The sequence below is a fragment of the Thunnus albacares genome, chromosome 3 (assembly GCF_914725855.1).
Source record: "Thunnus albacares chromosome 3, fThuAlb1.1, whole genome shotgun sequence".
Taxonomy (NCBI): domain Eukaryota; kingdom Metazoa; phylum Chordata; class Actinopteri; order Scombriformes; family Scombridae; genus Thunnus; species Thunnus albacares.
Window position 1 is genome coordinate 8,921,447 of NC_058108.1, and position 21,641 is coordinate 8,943,087.

Genomic DNA, 21,641 nt, shown 5'->3' on the forward strand with positions numbered 1-21,641 from the left:
AGCTGATGCAATTAACTCAGACAATTGGTCTTAGACTTAATATTCATAACGATTGCAGCATTAACACCTCAGTGCTAGGAATTATAAATATGTCTAATAATCAGTTTGTGTCCTCTATCCTGCACAGATTAAACTATACACCAAACAAGGCTCCTTGAAATATCAAACTGATTGTGCTCCAATCAATGGCTACTTCATGATCCCTCTATATGACAAGGTATTTGAAGCAGTCATTAACTAGTACTTTTAATTCTTGTATTCACTGATGATGATTTTAATCTATACATTTGTTTCTTCTACACAGGGAGACTTTGTTTTGAAGATTGAACCCCCCCTCGGGTGGAGCTTTGGTAAGAATGTCATAGCTGCATCCCCACAGTTAACCAACTAAAAATTTAAATTATGCTAGTTGTTGTCTAGGAAGTGGAAAGAAAGTCTGCCTAATCCACATGCTTTATTCTATGTTTCTTGGGCAGAGCCTACCAGTGTTGACCTTCATATAGATGGAGTCAGTGACATCTGTACAAAAGAGGAAGACATCAACTTTGTTTTCACTGGCTTTTCTGTCTCAGGAACGGTGAGATTTGTTCAGAATTTCCTCCCTTGTTAATCACAACATTTCTCTTGTGGACTTGAAAAGCTTATCCGACCCAAAAAGAGATTAAACATTTAAAAAGAAAAACAGATTTTTGATGGAAAAAAATGCCTGGTGAAAAAGTGGTAAAGTGTACAACAGATAGAGACTCTCACCCTGATGTAATGCTTTACTTTCCTGATTTTCACTGCTCAGGTTCTGAGTAAGGGCCATCTCCTGGGCCCCGCAGGAGTGGAAGTCAAACTCAGCCCAGCGGGAACAGAAGAGAAACTCCAGAGTGTTGTCACACAGCCTGGAGGAAAGTAAGTAGCTTACATGTGTCAGTTGAAAAAAAGTTTATATAGGTTTTCCCCTGTAATAAACATCTGTCTTTAATCGTTTAAAATTTCAAAGCCTTGTGCTTTTGTGTGGTCTTCATAACACAGGTACACCTTCTTCAAAGTGCTCCCCGGAAATTTCGACATTACAGCTTCCCATCCCTCTTGGAGTCTGGAACAGGTTGGTAACTTCAGGTTTCATTGAGATGTGGAAATTTCAGATATTCAATTTTATTGTCATATGCACAGCAACACAGAGACGGGCAACATTTGGCTTCTTTGAGCTCTAGTTCCAATTAGTGCAAAATAGATAGTTCCAACAAAAAAAGATGAGAGGAGAGAAAGATAAAGAGACAAAATAAAAAAATATAAATACATACAAATATACATTATATTGCACATCGGGTACGTGAGTGCGGTATGGCACAGACTGTATATGAACAGTTAGTTAGGTAGTTGATTTTAAACTTTGGTGTCTCTTAATGGAAAATTATGTATTGTAAAATTTCCACCAGGTAACATTTAAGGAAAATATTTACTAACTCTGTGTTTTAAGAAAAAATTAAGGTTTTTTCTCATTGACAGTATAGTCAGAGATTTTCTGAATCCGGCATCTTGTGGTAATAATAAAACACCAAAGCTTTCATCACTTTGCTGTCATGGTTGAAACCTTTCCTTATTCTCTGTGATTCCTTTAAAGCACATGCAGTAGTAGATACTCATTTAGCTCAAATTATAAACAGAGAACGCTAATGTGATTAAAAAAGATTAAATTTTTTCTCCATAAAGAAAAAGACTACACCATGTTCCTCCTGAGATCAGCAGGTTTGTAACTTCGGTCAGATTCTGTGTCTGACATAATTTTCTCACCCGTACCCAGGTATTAACACACTGCTGGGTACCAAATTATCGCAGTTTCCCATCTTAGTAGTGTCATTAAAACAGTGGAGAGTGCATGATCCCGGGGGTTGCAGGGGTCTTTTTAATTCTGTATCTCATGAGTGTAGAAAAAACTTCATTATTCACCTAGTTGCTCAGCTGATAAGACTCCTGCCAGGTTAGCAGGTTTATAATTAATGACTCTCTTATGTGGTGACCTTTGCCGTCTTCCCACAGAGTACCACATCAGTGCACGTCTCCAATGCCAATGCCCCGGCTGCCGACCATCTGGTGGTCGGAGGCTATGACGTCTCGGGGGAAGTCCGCAGTGATGGAGAGCCCATGAAAGAGGTCACCTTCCTACTGTACTCAGCCACAGTCAAGAGAGAGGTAAACCAACGTTATTGTACATTTTCATAAACAGAGAACAGAATACTCAAACTAGATCATGATCATATATGGCTATCCTTTTTGAAAAAAGTCAGAATTAGGATTAAGCTTTCGTTCTGGAATATTGTCATTTTGTCAGGATTTTAACCAAGTTATATCGCTCCATTTTTGTACGTGTTTGTTTTGATTTCCAGGACGTCAGTGGCTGCAACACATCCCCAGTGGAGGGAGCAGATTCTGGGGACAGCTCCCTGGTCTACCTGTGCAGTGCTCTGTCCAGGGAAGATGGCACCTTCCTCTTCCCCTCACTGGCCAGTGGAGAATACACTGTGGTAAGTTTAAAACCAAAACATTTCTCATGTATATCAATATAATTATTTTTTGCCTCTAACTCTGCTTTTGTGAACTCTCGTATCAGATGCCGTTCTACAGGGGAGAAAGGATCACTTTTGATGTCGCTCCCTCTAGAATGAATTTCAAGGTGGAGCACAACAGTTTGAAGCTAGAGGTAAAGATTCAAATGGCATCTGTATTTTTCAACATTTTTTTTATAACATTTGTCATTATCTTGCACATATGAGAACATTTTATGCATAGCACCACATTTTGACATGTAACGCTGTTTCTTTTGCTCCTTGTGTAGCCCATCTTTCGCGTCATGGGCTTCTCTGTGACAGGTCGAGTTCTCAACACCGTCGACGGGGAGGGTGTACCTGACGCCACGGTGTCCCTCAACAACCAGATCAAAGGTACGAGATGACTCCAAGCTCTCAGTCAAGTGTCTTCAGAAACCACATAAAAACAACCAGAACATTGTGGAAACACTCGATTTGTGCATTCAGTGGTTTTCATTACGTACACGTTTTCACACTGCATTCTGCTTTGCTGTTCTGTCCTCACAGTCGTCAGCAAGGAAGATGGTTCTTTCCGGCTGGAGAACATGACAGCTGGTACCTACACCATCCGTGTCAATAAGGAGCTCATGTTCTTTGAGCCAATCACAGTAAAGATCGCCCCCAACACACCGCAACTTCCTGACATCATCACGGCAGGGTACGTCTAGCCTGCCCACTTCCTGCTTTGGCTGCATCTGTTTTGCCTTTGCTTTTTTGTTTTTCTGCTTTGTTTGTAAGACACTGAGATGCATCTTTGTCTTCATGTTCTGGAGATAATTATAGAAATGTGTTTCACATATATAAATTACACATGTTTTGGGAGAAAAAATTAGCTTTAAATGACGTCTGTTTGGTCTTTCTACTTTGATAACGGGTTTTATGAAGTTGTGATTTTTTTTGGTCCCACATAGGTTCAGCGTTTGTGGTCAGATCTCCATCAGCCGCCTGCCTGAAGGCATGAAGCAGCAGGGTCGCTACAAGGTCACTCTGACACACCAGGGCCAGGACAAGACCTCCGGCCGGACTGTTGACTCCGACCCCCAGGGAGCTTTCTGCTTTCAGGCCAAACCTGGAGACTACAGCGTCCAGGTACGACTGTAGCAGCATCTAGCATTTTATAATAGTGATTTTCCTGAAGTTTCTATAGTTTTGTCTCAATGGGCTCTTAATTCATTTAAATGGAAAATCCAGACTGAAATAGAAGTCACATACTGTATGTTATTCATTTTTATTGCAGAGCTATAGAAACTACAGAAACAGTCCAGAATCATTGTACCACTACAGAGTTTGTACATGAATGTAGCACAGTTGAAAATGTATCTTTCCACAAGTTCTTAAGATAACTTTGGTTGTACTTCCATGTGCTCAGGTGTCTCTCCCTGAAGTGGAGGTAAAAGCAGGCCTGGCTCTGCAGCCTCAGGCCCTGGAGGTCTCCCTTGTGGACCGGCCCCTCACAGACCTACTTTTCACCCAATTCATGGCCTCTGTCTCGGGGAAGGTCTACTGTTTAGGTAGGTAAAGGCTTGATAATTTACACTCATATATAGTTCTATTATACAGACTGTATTTGACTGAAATTAGACAAACACAGAAACAAGGATTTGGGTAAGGCAGGGGAGCTAAATCAGCTTCAGCCTATAAACATTTGACACCTTTGTGTGGATTATTGTTCTTATTTTGACCTATATTAATCTCATGGCCTCTTGTTGACTTCTAGCATCCTGTGATGACCTGTCAGTAACACTTCAACCCGTGAGTCGGCAAGGAGAGAGAAGAGCAGTGGCTCTCTCTGGCAGCAGCGACATCCTCAGCTTCTCTTTTGACAACGTTCTTCCCGGGAAATACAAAGGTCAGGAATCACTGCCCTCAACTAAAACATTCTTTATTGCACTAGTAATATTTTGGGTCGATTTTTAGAGCAATTACAAAGTGAGCATGAGTTTTTGCAAGCTGTGGAAGTGTCTCAACCTTTTCTTAGAGCCTAAAGTATGTGTGTTTTGCCTGGAAGAAGACAAGGCAAGCACATTATATAAACTGATTCCTTCATCCTGTGTGCGTTTCTAAATCTGTTCAGAAATCAAAGTAATTATTCGCTAATGATTGTGGGGAAATCAATTAGTAATTACTGGCTGTAGGAAGCACACATCATTCAGCCGGTGTTTCTGTACCTTCTGGCGCTGCATCTATCTCACTCACTGTTGAATACACACAATCTGTTAGTGTGCCTGTGAGCTGACTGCACACACAGCATCTTTAGGGGATGTTGACACAGCTTTGAATGTTGCCAGGCCAGAGTAGTGCAAGAAGTTTACTTTCTTTAGCATTTGTTGAAAGATCAGATTATCATAAGATCCTTTTGGCGAGAAAGGCCTGATCCTAACTGATCAAAGCATCTGAGAATTTTCCTTCTAGGCTTCTGCAACGCTTGGCATCCATCTGTCACTTTTCTGTTTTTCTGTGACTTTGAGTTTAAGTCTGTTAATTATTTATGATTTCCTCCCATCTTTAACATCCATCAGTGAGCATTTCTCATGAGGAGTGGTGCTGGAAACACAAGTCCATGGAAGTGGAGGTTCTGGACTCTGACGTCTTGGGAGTGGAGTTCAGACAGATTGGATACATCCTGCGCTGCTCCCTCTCCCATGCCATCACTCTGGTCAGTAACCAGTAACTCCCTCCAGTAGCTTTAGGTGTATGTTGCTGTAGTTAGTAGTTAAACATAACTGAATGTTTATTCCTGAGCAGGAGTTCTTCCAAGATGGCAGCAAACCTGAGAATGTCGGCGTGTACAACCTCTCTAAGGGAGTCAACCGCTTCTGCCTCTCCAAGCCTGGTGAGGTTCATTCTCCTGACCTCTCATTAGCTAAACATAGTGTGAATTAACATATGTAGAAAACAAAAAATATCAGTGTACCAGCTGCTCCCTTGTGCATAGTTAGAACAGTGTTTTGAGCAAAGAGGTCTGTGTCAAGATTACCTAAATATAAAACTAGAGCAAAGTAATTAATCATCTAATATGGCTTGTCCAGGTGTTTACAAAGTCACCCCTCGCTCCTGCCACCAGTTCGAGCAAGACTTCTACACCTATGATACGTAAGTATGAACTAATGAGATGGTGTTTCCATTTATCTCTGTCGCTGGGGTTGTGTGACACTCAGATTAATTTATCCACCATTTTACAGCCGTAACAGTAGCGATGGAGTAGGCTACTGCTATGTGTCGACAGTGTTTTTGTTATTACTCTCACTGTCAGAACGGAGGAGGGGTCAAAAAGTCCCGCACTCCAGCTTTTAAACAATTCATCGGTTCCCGCTGAACAATTCAACCAAACGATGGTTGTTATTCTGTGTCCAACAGCTCGGCCCCCAGTATCCTGACTCTCACTGCAGTGCGGCATCACATGACCGGGCTCATCACCACCGACAAGATCCTAGACGTCACAGTCACCATCAAGTAAGTGTCATTATGGCTGAGCTCACTTTCAGCAGCCCTCTAAGCCTGAGGTAATATAAGCTGCTGTGCATCAGTCTGTAAATGTCCCCCCACCATCCTCTCGATCAGATCATCCATCGAGAGCGAGCCGGCGCTGGTGCTGGGCCCCCTTCGGAGCCAGGAGGAGCAGAGACAGGAGCAGCAGCTGCAAGAGATTCAACTGCGCCGTCAGGAACGAGAGCGCCGCGCCGCTGAAGAGGACGGAGGTGCCAGAGACGATAGCCCTCCTATCCAAGAGAAGGCTGATGAACTGACAGGCCCCTTCCATTATGAGTTTTCCTACTGGGCCAGGTTGGTTGGCACAAAATTTTCACTCGATATATTTTGCTCTTTATAACGTTACAAATCCTGATCGCATCTTCTAAAGACTTCAGTTCACTCTGTAATGTTCCTCTTGTACATAATATACCTTTTTTTTTTAATGATGTACATAATACTCTACAACACAGTCTCCCAGATGTAACAATTCTATAGTTTTCTGTTATGGCCATCAGTTGTAATCATTTAATCTTTGTGAGAAATCCTGTTTTTTTTCCATCTGTTTGCCATTGAGGATGGCTCTAAATACCACAATGCCCATGAGCCTCAGCAGCTGTTGCTATGGAGAAGTCAGTCGAAGGCACGAATAAGGGCTTTAGTAAAACACACCGTCATGGTTACATATTCATCTAAAATTGTCCCAGAATCTGAAAGTCGATTAATTTAAGCTGCAGTTATCCATTTTCTAAAAAGTGTAGTCTTAAGCTTCTGCACATCTTACCCACACACCTTACAGGATTTTAAGCTCAGTAATTGGATAATTTTTAACGAAATGTATCTTTGGAAGAGTAAACTTCTTTATTTGTGGTTTTATTTACAGAGGCTAGTACCTTTTGAGTTTTTCTCAACATCATTTTTTGTACTGATTCATCTGTGAGAGTTTCAGGCCCATCTAAACTGGAGGAGCTCCATTTGTGAGTCACGTAACATTGTCTATGGAGGAAACCTTTGATGCTTGAAACCACTCCTCCTCCTACTTCGCAGCTCTATTATTAGTGGCTGATTGACATTCACAATTATAACCACAGAGTCATCGTTGAGCCCTGACCACATGTAATAATGCAGTGAGTTAATATTTACTGTATGACTGAACAGGGCTGGAGAGAAGATCACAGTGACTCCCTCCTCCAAGGAGCTGCTGTTCTATCCCCCTGAAGTAGAGGCTACCATCACCGGAGGTACGTTCCCTCACACACACTGTCATCTAACAAACTCACTCTGTCTAGAAGTGTTGCCAGAGTGCTATTTAAATTTGACCCCCAACTTCCAACTGACATGTTGGTTGCAAAAAAAAAGGATAAGAATTTAAATGAAATAATAAAATCACCTAAGCTTTGTAGCATGCAATATCACCAGGCTATCTGAAAGGTTGTAATTACACTCCTCCCCTCAACAGAGTCCTGTCCAGGTCGTCTGGTCGACATATCAGGACGTGCGGGTCTCTTCCTGGAGGGCAAGGTATCACCAGAGCTACAGGGTGTGGAGATTTCCATCACCGAGAAAGGAGCTGCTGCACCACTCATCACTGTGGCCACTAATGAGATGGGGGCATACAGGTATGACAACCCAAAACCATACAGTCCAGACCCAGTTTTCCTGTGTGTCCTTGTCATAGGTTTTGGTCATGCTAAAAGGTCTATAAATGTACTGTATGTGCTTAGCAGGTCTACAATAGAATAAGGAGCTTGTCCATTAATATATTTAAAGCCCAATAGAAGTGTAGAAGCAGCAGTGATGTGTGGGTTCTAGTTAAAGCTCTGGCAGTGATATAATTTGCTCTTCAGGCACAAGTTAAAATGGGTTTAATCACAATCTGTGGCAGAGGGTGTGTATGCAGTCTGTTTAAAATGACCTCATGTAAACACATGTAAAAGCTGCACATAAGAGCACCAGGGCCGAGAGCTTACATGTAAAGCTTTATCTCTGCTCTCTGTGTCATGAAAACCAAATTGAAGCTTGACTTGTTAAATGTGCCTCAGTTACTCTGCTACAGATATGGTTTTACATGCAGATGAGCAGCTTTTCAAGAGGAGTTTCTAGCCATGCTAGCAGTGTGGTGATGCCACTTTGGTTCAAACTGAAATTTGTACCAAAAGTTGGTACAGACATTCATGGTTCCCAGAGGATGAATGCTAATGACTTCCGCCACCTCCTGACTTTTCCAAGCTCCACCAACAGGTCAAAATTTTCAGTTATAAAGAAGAATTATAAAGAAATATCTCTGCATCTAGTTGATAGATTGGCAAAAAACTCTGCACAGACATTAATGGTCCCCAAAGAATGAATCCTAATCATTTTTGTGAGGTTGACATTTCTTTTTTAAGTGAAACCTTTCAACAAAAATTGGATGGATTGTCATGAAATTCGGTACACACATTCATGTCCTTTTCAGGATGCATTGTAATGACTTTGGGGATCCTTTTAAGTTTCATCTAGCATGCTGCTAATATGCTTAAGTAAGACGTTGAACATGGTAAACACAACTCAACATTAGCATTAAGCTCAAAGCACGGCTGTGTTGAAGTGCACCCTTATAGAGCCGCTAGTGTGGCTGCAGACTCTAAGTGTTAAGCAACATTTTAAAAAGTAAGAATCCAGAGCCCAGGTTTAATGGAGCCGAGGTGATGGAGAGTCTCTTAAAATACATTCATTCTTAGATTTTAATAATTTGTCAATCCTGATTTTTATTTCGTCTCTAAATAACATGACAAATTCTCTGTATTTAATAAATCCATGATCTTATTGCTGTGTTTGAGAATACATTTCTTTAATTGGTTGAAGTCAGTTTAGCAAACCTGACAGCTCTAACACTCAGATTGTATAGGTGCAACTTTACATGTCAAAATGGATCTACGGGTTAGTTTTCCTTCACTGAACTTTCTGTGGAAGATACTCTGAAGAAGCTCTCGGTTGTCAACTGTTGCCTTGAGCCCTGAACAAAAATGAGCTCATGAAAATAGTGAAAGAGTGTAGTGATGTCCTTTTTATGTTGCATTTTCCTTAGATTTTCTCAGTATTGCGGGTTATATTTTTTAATTTGAAAGTTATTTGTGATTGCAGTTGAATTAAATCATCTGTCATTATTATAGGTGTCTTTCTGTTTTTGTAAATGGACTTGTAATATAATCATGCATCATGAAGACATGCAGCACTAACCACCTTTATTTCTCCTGCCTTTCATCCAGCGTGGGTCCACTCCACAGCGACCGGCAGTACGACATCAGTGCCAGTAAAGAAGGTTTTGTTCTGAGTCCTGTGGAGGGAACCCAGGGAGATTTCAAGGCGTTCGCACTGGCTGGTGTCACCTTCAAGGTACATGTGACCATCCTCACTGGCATACATATCACACATCCCAGTGATCACCAGCCACTTTCACATCTGTATTTGCACCATTTTAGCTGATGCTTTCATCCAGTACACCTTACAATACTAGTTCTTTGTTCACATTTACTCCTCTCACTGATTATGTGGTTTAATATGAATATGAAATGACATGATGAAAAGCCCTTGTTAGTTCCTACTGTATGTTTTCACAAAATATAATTAAAAGAAAAGATAACTGATGATAGTTGAATCAGTTTTCTGCTTTGCTGTGCTGTCAGTGAGTCGCCTTTGTACTGCCTTTGTTAAAAGGGTCTGCAATTATCTGCAGCTTCCATGAGATCCTGGCACAAATGATCAGTGTTCGTTTTCCCTTTCAGACTGTGTGATAAATTGCTTTGAAATCTCCTGTACAGCGTTTACCCAAATTACGGTGTGCTTGTTTTATCCTTCTGTTGTAAATCCTCTTTGAAACAGACCATTGCAGACATACAACTCACCTGTCAGCCCGATTAAACTCGCAATTTTACAATTTGGCATTTGCAAGTTAAACCGTGCCTTAGCAATTTTATGTTTTTCAAGAGTTCTCGTTTGCACTCGTTTGGTTGCATTACAATGGACATTTAGTCCACATGACCTTTCATTGAGAAAGTATTGAAAGAGTTAAATCATTTACCTCCCAGTCCAGCCACAGTTATTTCAAATATGTTCAATTTTAATCATTAACATTTGTACTCTTGTAGGCAAGACAAGGAAGCTTTTTTGTATTTCACATTTCATACACTGGATCTATTCAAAGTGCTTTACAGAGTAATACAAATACAGCAAAGGTAAAAGATTACAATTAAAAAGTACAAAAACTATAGAGATACAAAAGATAAACTAGTGCAGTTCAAATCAAGTGAAATAGAAAGATAAAAGAACGCAACAAATACTCCCACTTTTAGATGCTTATTGTGAATGACCCCATATGTGTAGCAATATTCATCAATTTCGTTAGTTTATAAGATCATGTGCTCTTTCTCCCTTTCCATTTCTACTGTAGATAAAATCAGAGGATGGTCACCCCCTGTCAGGAGTTCTTCTGTCTCTGAGTGGAGGACAGTTTCGCTCCAATCTGTTGACTCAGGAAACTGGCCTCCTCACCTTCAATAACCTGGTAGGAATCCTCGTAAAATCAGTTTTCTATACTGTAAAGTGTCAGTCCTCCAAATATCCAAACATGTAGTCGAAAAAAGCTAATTATAGAAATACTTTGACCTTGATTATGCTCCTTTTTTAATGTATATATTTTCCTGTTTTTGCTGTTCTTCTCTTCACAGAGTCCTGGTCAGTACTACTTCAAGCCCATGATGAAGGAGTTCCGCTTTGAGCCGGCATCTCAGATGATCACTGTGGAGGAGGGTCAAAACCTCAGTATCGATATAACTGGCATTAAGACTGCATACAGGTACCTCTACACTTTAATATGTATTTACCTTCTGATTGATCCTGTTTGTTGGATTCAGAAATGTCCATTGCACACATGTCTAATCAGTTTCACGGTTTCGTGCTTTTGCCCTTAGCTGCTACGGAGCGGTGCAGTCTCTGAGTGGGGACGCGGAGAGGGACGTGGCGGTGGAGGCGGTGGGCCAAGGAGAGTGTAGCCTCTACAGCGAGGACACCATTACCGATGAGGAGGGCCGCTTCAGACTCAGGGGTCTGCTGGTGAGGACGGAATGACCTGTTTAAATAAAACTGGAGGGTTTCAAAGTAAAATCAATTAACTGGCAGCATTAGAGCTCTGTGTCTAATTAGAGCTATACTTGTATCTTCAAAGCCTTTTAACTGTAGCATAATGTTTCCTTGCAGCCTGGTTGCAAGTACCTGATTCAGCTGCGAGCTGAAGGCAACGACCACATAGAGAGAGCACTACCACAACACAGAGCTATAGAGGTAAGCAAGCAAATTTATTACACGCTTCTTCTCATGGTCTACACGACTTTCCAGATGTGCAACAGCTACTAAATGGATCTTGTTGTTGAGATTGTTTTCTCAACTGCTGCTGGCAAGATCAAGAACGAACTTTGAACACATAAATAAAATGTCGTCCCAGTTCAACATTTAACAAACTCTCAATGTCACAGTATCTATAAAGTTCCCCTTTATGCTTTGCGTTGCAGCGGCATCGTCATGAAAACTAGATAGCAGGGTATGGAAAAGTTTTGTAATTGAATTGTTCAAATGACTGTGGGAACCCTGTGATTATGACTTATCTGCAGCCTTATCAAATGCGGCCTCTCTATACGCAGAACAAAAGCACTGATAATCCCATTGCGGGTTTAAAACCTCTTGGTTCATAATTTTGCCTCGTCTGAAAAGTGCAGGCCCCCTAATCTCTTTTGCGAGGCTGGAAATGCCTTAATTCCACTTAATTCTCTGTTATTATCACACCGTGTGACTTGTACAAAGCTTTATCCACATTTCACATTTGGTATTTTCTTTAGGAGTCCAAGAAGGCATCTGTACATTAAGCTCTGTGTTTGCTCTCTTATTCAGGTCGGCAGTAATGACATTGGAGGGGTCAACATCATTGCCTTCAGGCAAATTAATCAGTTTGACCTTAGTGGAAATGTCATCACGTCCCCTGAGCATCTCGCAACGCTATCGGTAGGACTGCTCGGCTTATGTATCCCTGCATTTTGATCCTTTTTATTGAACTTATATGAAAGTCGTATAAACTTTGAACTACTTTTTTCTTCCTTTTCTCTGTCTAGGTGAAGCTGTATAAGAGTGACAATCTGGACAACCCAATCAACAGTGTTTCTCTGGGACAGTCCCTCTTCTTCCACTTCCCTCCTCTGGACAGAGATGGAGAGGTATCAGCTTGTAATTCTGTCTTTTAGGTCTCAATGGATGTGAGGAAGCCTAAACTACCTCAAAAACCTTTGTCATAATCTCTTTCCAGTCAGCCTGTGGTCTAAATTTATAGAACACTTTAGACGTAACCATGTCCCAGGATGTCCTGTTGTTCGATCTGCAGTCATCTCTGTCTTCTTTCTTTCTTTTCCAGAGCTACGTGCTTATGCTTTACTCCACGCTGTCCCGTTCGCAGTATGATTTCACTCTGCCCCAGGTCTCCTTCACCTCCACCGGCTACCACAAGCACATCACGCTTACCTTCAACCCCACTGTAAGATACATATGCTGTTTTTAAAACCAAGGTTTAACCTGTATCCGCTGTTTGATAGCGTTGTCTGTTGTTCTCACTGCAAAGAATAATAGGAAAAGTGACTTTTTTTAAATCAAAATAGGATTGAATAAGCTCTTGAAATTGTCTAAACTCAGTGTTTGAGTGTATGTGTGTGTGTGCTTCCCCACAGCGTAAAGTGCCTGACCAGGATGTTGCCCAGGGCTCATACATAGCTCTGCCCCTCACTCTGCTGCTCCTGTTAGCAGCGTACAACCATGAAAAGGTACATTAGCAGCTCCACCTGCCCCAGACAATATGTTCAAAGAGCTTTCCTTGCTCAGCCGCTGAATTTCTAAATCTTTTAGGATTTTGCCTTTTCGTGGCAAAGCCTAAAATTTGAAAAAAAACATTAATGAAAAGTTGTTTCTGAAGAATGTCCCACTTGTAGTTTTCCTTTTTGTATAATCAGTCCTTATTCATTCCATTCATTCCTATTGACCACAATATTTTCTGCATGGATGGTTTCAATATCTCAAGTAAGAAACTGTTAATCCAACAAGCATTTGTTTAATACCTTTTTTTTTTTTGCTGACTTGTTTTCTAGGTCATCCCCCTGCTGTTACAGGTGGTGAATCGTATCCAGGGTGTGAGGAGCATGGCCCAAGCCAGCGGTGACAGCGCTGCTCTGGATGAAGCCAAACGCCAGGCCAAGAGACAGAAGGCCAGGCGTACATGAGGACACAACCATGACTCACACAGTGCACCTCAGACCATGTCTTTGTACACTAAGTATTACACTAGCACCCGTGATCACAGCCTCACTGTGTGTTAGCTCATAGTACATGTTGGTTAACTAGATTAAATTCTTAACTTTGTGTCAGTGTCTTCAGTTAACAATGGGTGCTAGTGAAATATTTAGCTTGCTAAGGTGTGATTTGAAAACGCACCCAAGTGAAGCTCAACTTACGCCACTCGATACGCATTACCACCACCTCATCATCCATTTAGATTCACTGGACTGATAGCTGACATTTTACAGGTTTTTCTTCTGTTAATCTTTTTTTTTTTTTTTTAGAACTTTCCAGAACAACTCATTGTCTGAAGAAAAATTGTCAATATTTGTGATAGAATGAGCCATTTTTATACCTTTGTAATTTATCTAGGTCAACTAAAATCATTTGCTTGAGTTGTGAAAGCACTTGAATACTTTCGATATCTGTCCGAATATTAAGGACTGTGGATAACCGTGTGTCTTGCCTACCAGCATTGGGGTCAGCTCAGTCAGTTCAAACAATATGCAAAGGGAAGTTTCTTCAGAATATGGCTGGAATTTGATCTAATTGGATCTTTTGGTATTTTAAATTTGTAGGTTAAACTGATGTGATATTAAATTAACTCCAAACTGAATTGACCCCATTAATTCCATCACAAACAGGAGATAATGTAACTGCTAACTGTGACTGAAAGACAGCCAAAGAAGTTGACAAACTAATAACTGCATTATACCATTGTCAGTCATGTCATATCACTTCAATGTAAAACACCCACATATTACTGTAATGCACTCCACTTCTGATGGTATTTTATAAGCTGTTCAGCGAGACGCAAGCTTGACTTTACGTCAGTTTCTCCATTAGCTCAGGAAAGTGATGACAGATAGGGTGCTGGAAATTTTGGTTTGAATAATATGTGTGTGAGGACTTTTTTTTTTTTTTTGAGGGGGGTGGACTGTGGTAGGGGGTAGGGTGCTAAAATGATAGTTGATTAATTTATTAATATATGTATAATCAGATGTGAATGATAACCCAGTTTGTATGCTGGGAAATGTCTTTCAGAAGTGTGGTTGTTTTTCTGAATGATATTCTGTCAGTATAGGTGTGTGACAAGCTATTTTAATGAGCAACATTAATGTTAAGAAGAAAATGAATGAAAATATCTACAGAGGATCTGTCATGACCTTGAGTTAAACTTGGAAAGATAAGGCAGAATTGTAATTTCATGAGCTCAATGTCTTAACGTCGAGCTGCGTAATGCACTGTGAAAACTATGGACCCCAATTATTTTTTCTGTATTTAATTCATCTGTTCGCAGTTGTGGCTGACTTTCACTGAAAGATGAAAAGGCCACAGACTATTTACTGAGTTGAAAGATATTCCAATTAGTCCACATTTAGGGGGGAGTTGATTAGTTTGGTTGGGGTGGGAGAGGGAGGATGAGGGAGGTGGGGTGTATTTGTCATTTGGTCAGAATCTGTTAATTTTTGAGATAATGAATAAAGTTTAACTGGAAGGAATTTAACTTGACTGTTTTATGGTTTTGCCTCTAGGGGGCAATGCAATGTTAGACTTGAATGTCTTCATAAAGCTGGCAAGAATTGTAGATATCCTCCTTTTAGGTGTTAAAGTACAAAATTATATACTGTGCTATATTAGGTCCATATAAAAAATGTTGACTACTCCCAGAAAATCTATAAGTATCCAACTTACTCATCTCATTATTCCTTGTCTTCTCCCAAGCAACACATGGTATAAAATGCCTCAGAGCACATTAGGGTAGAGACAGGACAAGCTGATGCTAGTCTAAGAGAGGTTAAAATGCTCTGATAGCACAGCTGTCTATAAGGGGCCACTTTTGCTGATTTTCAGCCTGAATCCCTTTGTTCTGATGTGGAAAGGAAGTGTAAATATGAAACACAAATTCCCTCTGCACTCTGTCTTGAGAGCTTTGTCCATCTGCCTCACTCTGCTGTCCACTGGATAATCTAAGTGTCAGACAACAGACCTCTAAGATCTTAATGAAATAAGCACGGAAATAGTGGGCAAGAGTCCAGAGGAGGCCTGCCAAAAATCTTTCTACCACTTAATGTCAGCTATGGTAGAAGATAAATGATATACCGCGTCAGATAAATATAAGAGCCTTTGGACAAAAACAGCTTATGTGACTGGTGGATTAGATATTTATGGCTTTTTAACAACTAAACAATGGCTAGTCAGTGTGATTTGAAAGAGTTGATGGAAACAAAAAAAAAAGCATGTTTTTATTTCCTGGCTAGCTTTCATTGTCAGCTAATGGTAGACTAGCCACATCATTTATCACCAGTTTGACCACAGCAAAGTAAATTGCAGTCTGTCCAAGCGATAACCTCCAGTTCTGAAAAATGAAGCCATTGTCGAAGTGCCAAAAACTGCAGTTCCTCAAATGGCCACTTGAGACTGGCTCCAAAAGCCAATCCCCATGGCCCCCATGTTAAAATGTTCAACTTTACAGCAGAAATAAACATGTTTACAGCCTGGTACAAAAAATGGTTTTGGTCTCTATAGCTAATTTCCTATTCAGGACAACTGTATGGGGGTTGAAATTGTATATAATTCACCTGTTTAAATTTTATGAAGGCTTAAAGTTATGCATAATTAAGGGTGTGGCCGCTTTGAGTGACAGGTGCTACCACGGCAACAATGTTGGTTAGGTAACGTAACTGTGGGGTAAACCCAGGTTCACAGAGTACAGGAGTCTCTATTTCAGTGTGTTTTCAGTTCATGAAAGTTAATTGGAACATTTTCGTCACCTAAAAGAGTCTTGATTGGTTTGGTTGTACTAAAAGACCCTCTAAGGAGTCAGATGTTCAGTTTTTTTCTGGTAAGGACATTTTGTTTTAATGGTTCTAAGCCTGTTTTTCGCTTGTATAATATAATGTCTTTACAAGTAGCCTACTCTTTTGATTAGGGCCCAACCGATACTGGATTTTTGGGGCTGATGCCAATATTGATATTGGGGAGTAAAAAAATTCCAATATTGACATATCAGCCGATAATCTTATATATACAGAATGTAGCTCCCAGACACAGGTCGGTTCTTTGAAACGGGCATTTATTGCTCGGACATGTCTTGTTCTGATTTGGCCCAGGACACATTGCGTTTATACTGCTAAATGAATGTGGCCACGTGTCCCAGACCACTTCCAAATGTGGTCTGAGTGATTGGATCTCAATGCGTCTTGGGTGCGTTCACACCTGTACTTAGAGCTGTCCACTTGTGATCAGATCACCCAAGATGCATGTTAATGCCAGGTGTAAACAGGGCCTCAGTCACACTGTGAGAACTGTATTTGTGAATATAGTACAACATAGATGTACAGTACATAGCATGAAAACAAATGCAATACAGAATGACGCTTGGCACGAACATGAAACAAAGGGCATTTTAAAAATAAAACAAAATAGTTCATTGGCTGCTTGTCATGAAAAGAGAATCTTGAGTCCTTGAGAGTCTTTTGAAAGTCCTTCTAACTGTCGGACTTCATTGACTATTGTCAGCCTTGGCTTATGTCACTAACACTGACAATGAAATTCATTGTAGTGGTACCATGAACGGAGACCATTAGTTCCGGAAAAAAATGTGAAAATAAAAACAATGGACTAATGCACTAGTGGTTATAACCCTTTCAGTCACCAATGTTAATTTTCTACCTATTAAACATCAGTATATTGTTGTACCGTATGAGACAAATCACATCAAAAATTTTAACTTTACATCAAATTCTTTTCATCAAATGAATTATTTATTTATTGCATTAAATTATGGAATCAAATATGAATTAATTTTTAATTATGCATCATTAACTAGTATTTATGCAAGAACACTTACACAGAATATATACATAAACACACATTTTTTGCAGTGATCCCTCAAATGTGATTATCAAGCACTTGTGACAAATATATGTAATGGAGGCAAGATATTTTACAGTTTAACAATAAACTTTATTGTATGAAATGACATCAGTGCACTGAAACAGTAAACTTCACTGGAGATTTAATAATTTTACTACACTATTTTACTTACTATAAATTACTATAAAAAATAAAACACATAGAACAAAAAAAAACATGTACATATATATTAAACTTGAATTAAGAAAAGGGATCAAATATACATAAAATGCTGCCTATATAACTTTAAGAAATAAGAAAAATATCAGTGCATGGACAACATTTATGCCGATACTGATATATCTGTGATAGGCCAATTATATTGGCTGACCGATATATCAGTCAGGCTCTACTTTTGATTCAGTGCTAATGTCAAATTGGTATCCTCAGTAGTAGAGTGTGTGTGTGTGTGTGTGTGTGTGTTTAATATGCACAGACTTGTGAGAGATAAATGTGTGTTTTATCATACTGTGCTAATCAGGAGTGGGGTCAATTGTGAGTAACGTGGGGGGATTGAGTCAAAAATAGCTCTTAATGGAACCTATATATAGGTAGTCTAACATACAACATGACATGGAATCCACATTGAAACAATTGACTTATTTGGGTGCTGTAGATAAGTTAGTAAAAATGATGTCACTTTATATTCTTAATGAGGGAACTACACCAAGATATTTGTGCCTTTTAGACTTTTTAATCTGGAAATAAATCTGCTCTACCCCTGTCCCCATCATTATTCTCACTTTTGTCCGTTCATATCGGTTTGAGCTTCAAAAATGTGAACTGGTGTTCCTTTTTTGCCCATCATTATTTCTTATCTCTCCTCAGCATTGTTAGCATTGCCTCCCCTCCCGCCTACTTCTTCCTACACAGATACATTTGGTGCAGTGCTGTCCTATGTGGCAAATGTTGATTTGGCACCAGAAAGGCTACAGTACCTCCTCATTGTCCGTTTAGAACTGTGACAATGAATGCTGTTGTGTGAGAGCTTGTCGCTCAATGCACACAGCCTTTTGACGGTAGCTGAGACACTGCGCGGGGCTCATCTGCTGGCATTTTGTCTTGATGAGATGCAGCCAATTAGTGTGAGCCACTCAGCCCAGTGTCTGCCTGAAACAACCGGGGGAATGAAAGCAACAACAGCACACTGAGGTCACAATCAGATAACCTTGTCACTCAAGTTCGTTACACATTGCAGCTTGCTGCAGGTATTTTTTTCACCTTATTTATATTTTTTGCAACTTTGGGTATTTCTTCTGTTGCATTTACATTTTCCCCTACATGGATCATTATCATACCATTTGCTTACATCCATGTGTGATTTTATGCAAACAGCTGTTTCACGACATCTATCACTCTGTCATTACCGATGCTTTCGAAGCACTACCTGTGTGTCTTACACAGTCTCTAAGTAGTTCCCAAATTGTATTCCAGGGGCCCACAGGGATCCTTGAGGGTTTATAAGAAGTCCCCAGCAAACTGTGGATTAGTGGACGCTTTTAAAACACATAATGTGAAGAATTAGTGGTCTCATCAGAGGCTTCCACACCTACAATAAAAAAATCCTTATCACTACAAATGGAGGTTTGTTGTCATAAGTGTATTTATTTAAAGGCTCTCAAATGCAAATATTTGGAAAGTCCTATCCAAGATCCATACAGCACCATGACTGGTCCTGCGTGTGCTGCATTTGCATCAGTGTGCCTCCTAACAGAACCGCTCTCTATTCATGTCACCACACACTCCAGTGGCTTGCTGCCCAGCCTGAGTCACCCCTACCAGTCATAATGCATCGGCCAGGACACAAGTCATCGTAGTGCAGAGGGAGGGAGGAGGCGGAGAGGAGCGCAACACACCGTCTGTGGCACATTAATACCACGTTTGATGAGAAGGCCAGAGAGGGGGAGAGGAATTAAATATTCATAGGGGATGATGACAAGATGGGCAGTGGTGAGGATGATGTGTAATATTATCTACTGGCTGCTTTTTGTGGGCGCTGAAGTCTGTGTGTGTGGAGACGCAACCCAGACGGACTCTAAGTGCCAGTTTCTATCAGTACAAGAGGTGTGTCATGTCAACCTTTTATGAAACCCAGTGCCTACTTACTGTATGCCTGATGTGATGATAGCTGAGGTGGCTGCGTCCCTGCTAATGTAATCATAGGCTAGAGAGTGAGAGTGCAACGAAGGCATTAAAAATCTTACATTATTCAGCTTTGATACTTTTAAACATACTATGACTTAGAATAAGAATATTACTTTATAGATCCTTCACACTAACATCTAAAGCAAAGAAATTTTGGACCAAAATCAATTAGATTCAATGGAAATCTGTGGATTTGCTCATAGAGGCAAAGTAAATTTGTGCAGTGCTTTTACGTAGGGGTGAACTTTGGTGAACTTTGAATCTAAAATTTACACCATTGACCAGTTGCAATCTGTCTTGACAGTGCTGACTTTTGAGTCAAAAATGGAGGAAGCTATCATACTAGCTATGTTGCACCATGCAATTTTAAATACATATTGCTCTGCTGGAGAATATATTGCTCTACAAAAGAGATGTGGCATCGTCTGCTGTCAGTCATAGGACAAGAAGACATAAACTGAATGCTGTAATAATCAAGAATTTTTATATTAACAATGGATCACATGACTAGTTGTATGTGAAAGGGGCAGACAAAGTTAGCAACTAGCTTCTGAACAAAGTGGAACATTTAGCAGCTAAGGAGCCAGATATTTCTGTCAGGGATTGGTAGAGACCAAAACCACAGGTAAAAGAGGCTGAATATTTGACTTACATTGCCAGGACAGAAACATAACTCTAAATCATGGACTGTAAAGATGGACGTAGCATGGTGTGACGTCATCCATTGGTTTGCATTGGAGCCAGTTTGGGTTTTAAGCCCAGAGTTGCAGCCATGGATACATGGTTGCAGCTTAAGGTCGGCACCATCTTTTCCATTTGGAGCAAGGCCTTGGAAAAAAAATGTTCATTCTTTAAATAGAAGCTCCAAAAGTCTTAATCCTGAAGCCGGGGAGAGCATCAGGTGAGCGAATTGTGACACAGCTGTCAATCAATGCCCACACAGCGGACATCATAAGTCAGACTATAAGTCTTCAAATTTTATTAACAGAGCAATAATTTCCGAAATGACCACCAGCTCACTCAACCATAATGACTTGTTGAAAAAAAAAAAATACTGAAAAAATTACAGTATTTCCAGAGAGAAGTTGATGCTTTGTGAATGGGAGTCAGTTGGAGCCATGGATTTTTTGGAGCCAGTATCTAACAGCTGTCAGTGGCAATACACTTTAAGGTACTTCTGCATTGGCTTCAGCCTCAATGTTGTTCTGTGTCTGCTGGATGTGTAAATAGGATATTGTTTGTTTCCGCTGACCTCAAGGGGCCAGAAAAACTGTTATTGCAGGTTTGATGTATTGTCCAGCTGGCAACCAAGAGTGCAGTAGTCACCAAACATCAAGTATGTATTTTACAATGAACCATGAAATATCTTTGATCATATGTATGCAAATAGTGCACTTTAAAATGTACTCTCTGACACTTTTAATCCATTATGTTAAACCAAGTAGAATAAAAGGTCGAACTTAAGAGAGGTTAGATTCATTTGAAAATCTTTCTTTATGTATCTCTCCCTGTCTCATTGTCTCCTTTGTCTGAAGAGTCATTCATTCTATTTTTACATCTAAATGCATCTACTTCTCAGCCCGAGCTCCGGTGCCTTCTTCCCAGCAGTTCACAGTGTAAGGTGAGCCACTCACGAACACTGTCTTCTAATCCTCTGCTTTTCCACAAATCTCTCCTTCAACACGTGTATGGCACTGACCACCACCACTAGCTGCCCTCAACATGCTTCCATCCCGCACAGGGTCAGCAAGGTGAACCCGCCTCCACTCAGCCCTTTCCAATCCTTGTGAGGTCTCACTGTGCCTTGCTGTCAAGTGCCTAAAGGCCGTCCTAGCGGATCAAATGAGTGTTCAGGCCCGCTCGCCATTCAGCAAGGTCTCTGTAGCTGCCACCCTCTTGGCTTCAAGAGATTTTTGTTGGCGGGCATGGTGATAAAAGCACAGACATCATGGTAATAAAAAAGCTGACAGGCTACAGGAAGGACTGACTTTCTTTCTCTCCTCCTCTAGCACTCCATCCATCTCGTTTTGTCTCATATCTCCTCTCCCCTTTTCCTCATCGCTCTCCTCAGCTCTTGGTTCCGATACACTGGTGCCGTAGTCTATACTGTCATCTGTATGGTCAACGGAGCCTGAAGAAAGGGGAGGAGGAGTGAGACAGAGGGGGCAGAGAGACAGAGGAATGTCT

The 21,641-nt window shown here is 40.5% G+C and overlaps 1 protein-coding gene across 1 annotated transcript in view; it reads left to right on the top strand.

The window, feature by feature from the left end:
* nomo (nodal modulator) overlaps positions 1–14,066 on the top strand; it is a 21,784-nt gene extending 7,718 nt beyond the window's left edge. Inside the window, 30 exon segments of the mRNA XM_044346220.1 lie at positions 128–217; positions 305–350; positions 477–577; positions 791–897; positions 1,021–1,093; positions 2,029–2,181; positions 2,376–2,513; positions 2,600–2,689; positions 2,825–2,930; positions 3,084–3,234; positions 3,488–3,665; positions 3,946–4,087; positions 4,294–4,425; positions 5,096–5,232; positions 5,322–5,409; positions 5,606–5,669; positions 5,934–6,029; positions 6,138–6,359; positions 7,203–7,285; positions 7,504–7,663; positions 9,293–9,419; positions 10,474–10,587; positions 10,751–10,878; positions 10,994–11,135; positions 11,280–11,363; positions 11,967–12,077; positions 12,185–12,286; positions 12,481–12,600; positions 12,791–12,883; positions 13,205–14,066. Of these exon segments, the coding sequence (XP_044202155.1) occupies positions 128–217; positions 305–350; positions 477–577; positions 791–897; positions 1,021–1,093; positions 2,029–2,181; positions 2,376–2,513; positions 2,600–2,689; positions 2,825–2,930; positions 3,084–3,234; positions 3,488–3,665; positions 3,946–4,087; positions 4,294–4,425; positions 5,096–5,232; positions 5,322–5,409; positions 5,606–5,669; positions 5,934–6,029; positions 6,138–6,359; positions 7,203–7,285; positions 7,504–7,663; positions 9,293–9,419; positions 10,474–10,587; positions 10,751–10,878; positions 10,994–11,135; positions 11,280–11,363; positions 11,967–12,077; positions 12,185–12,286; positions 12,481–12,600; positions 12,791–12,883; positions 13,205–13,336 (3,510 nt within the window). The 3' untranslated portion in view covers positions 13,337–14,066.
* The last annotated feature ends 7,575 nt before the right edge of the window (positions 14,067–21,641 follow it).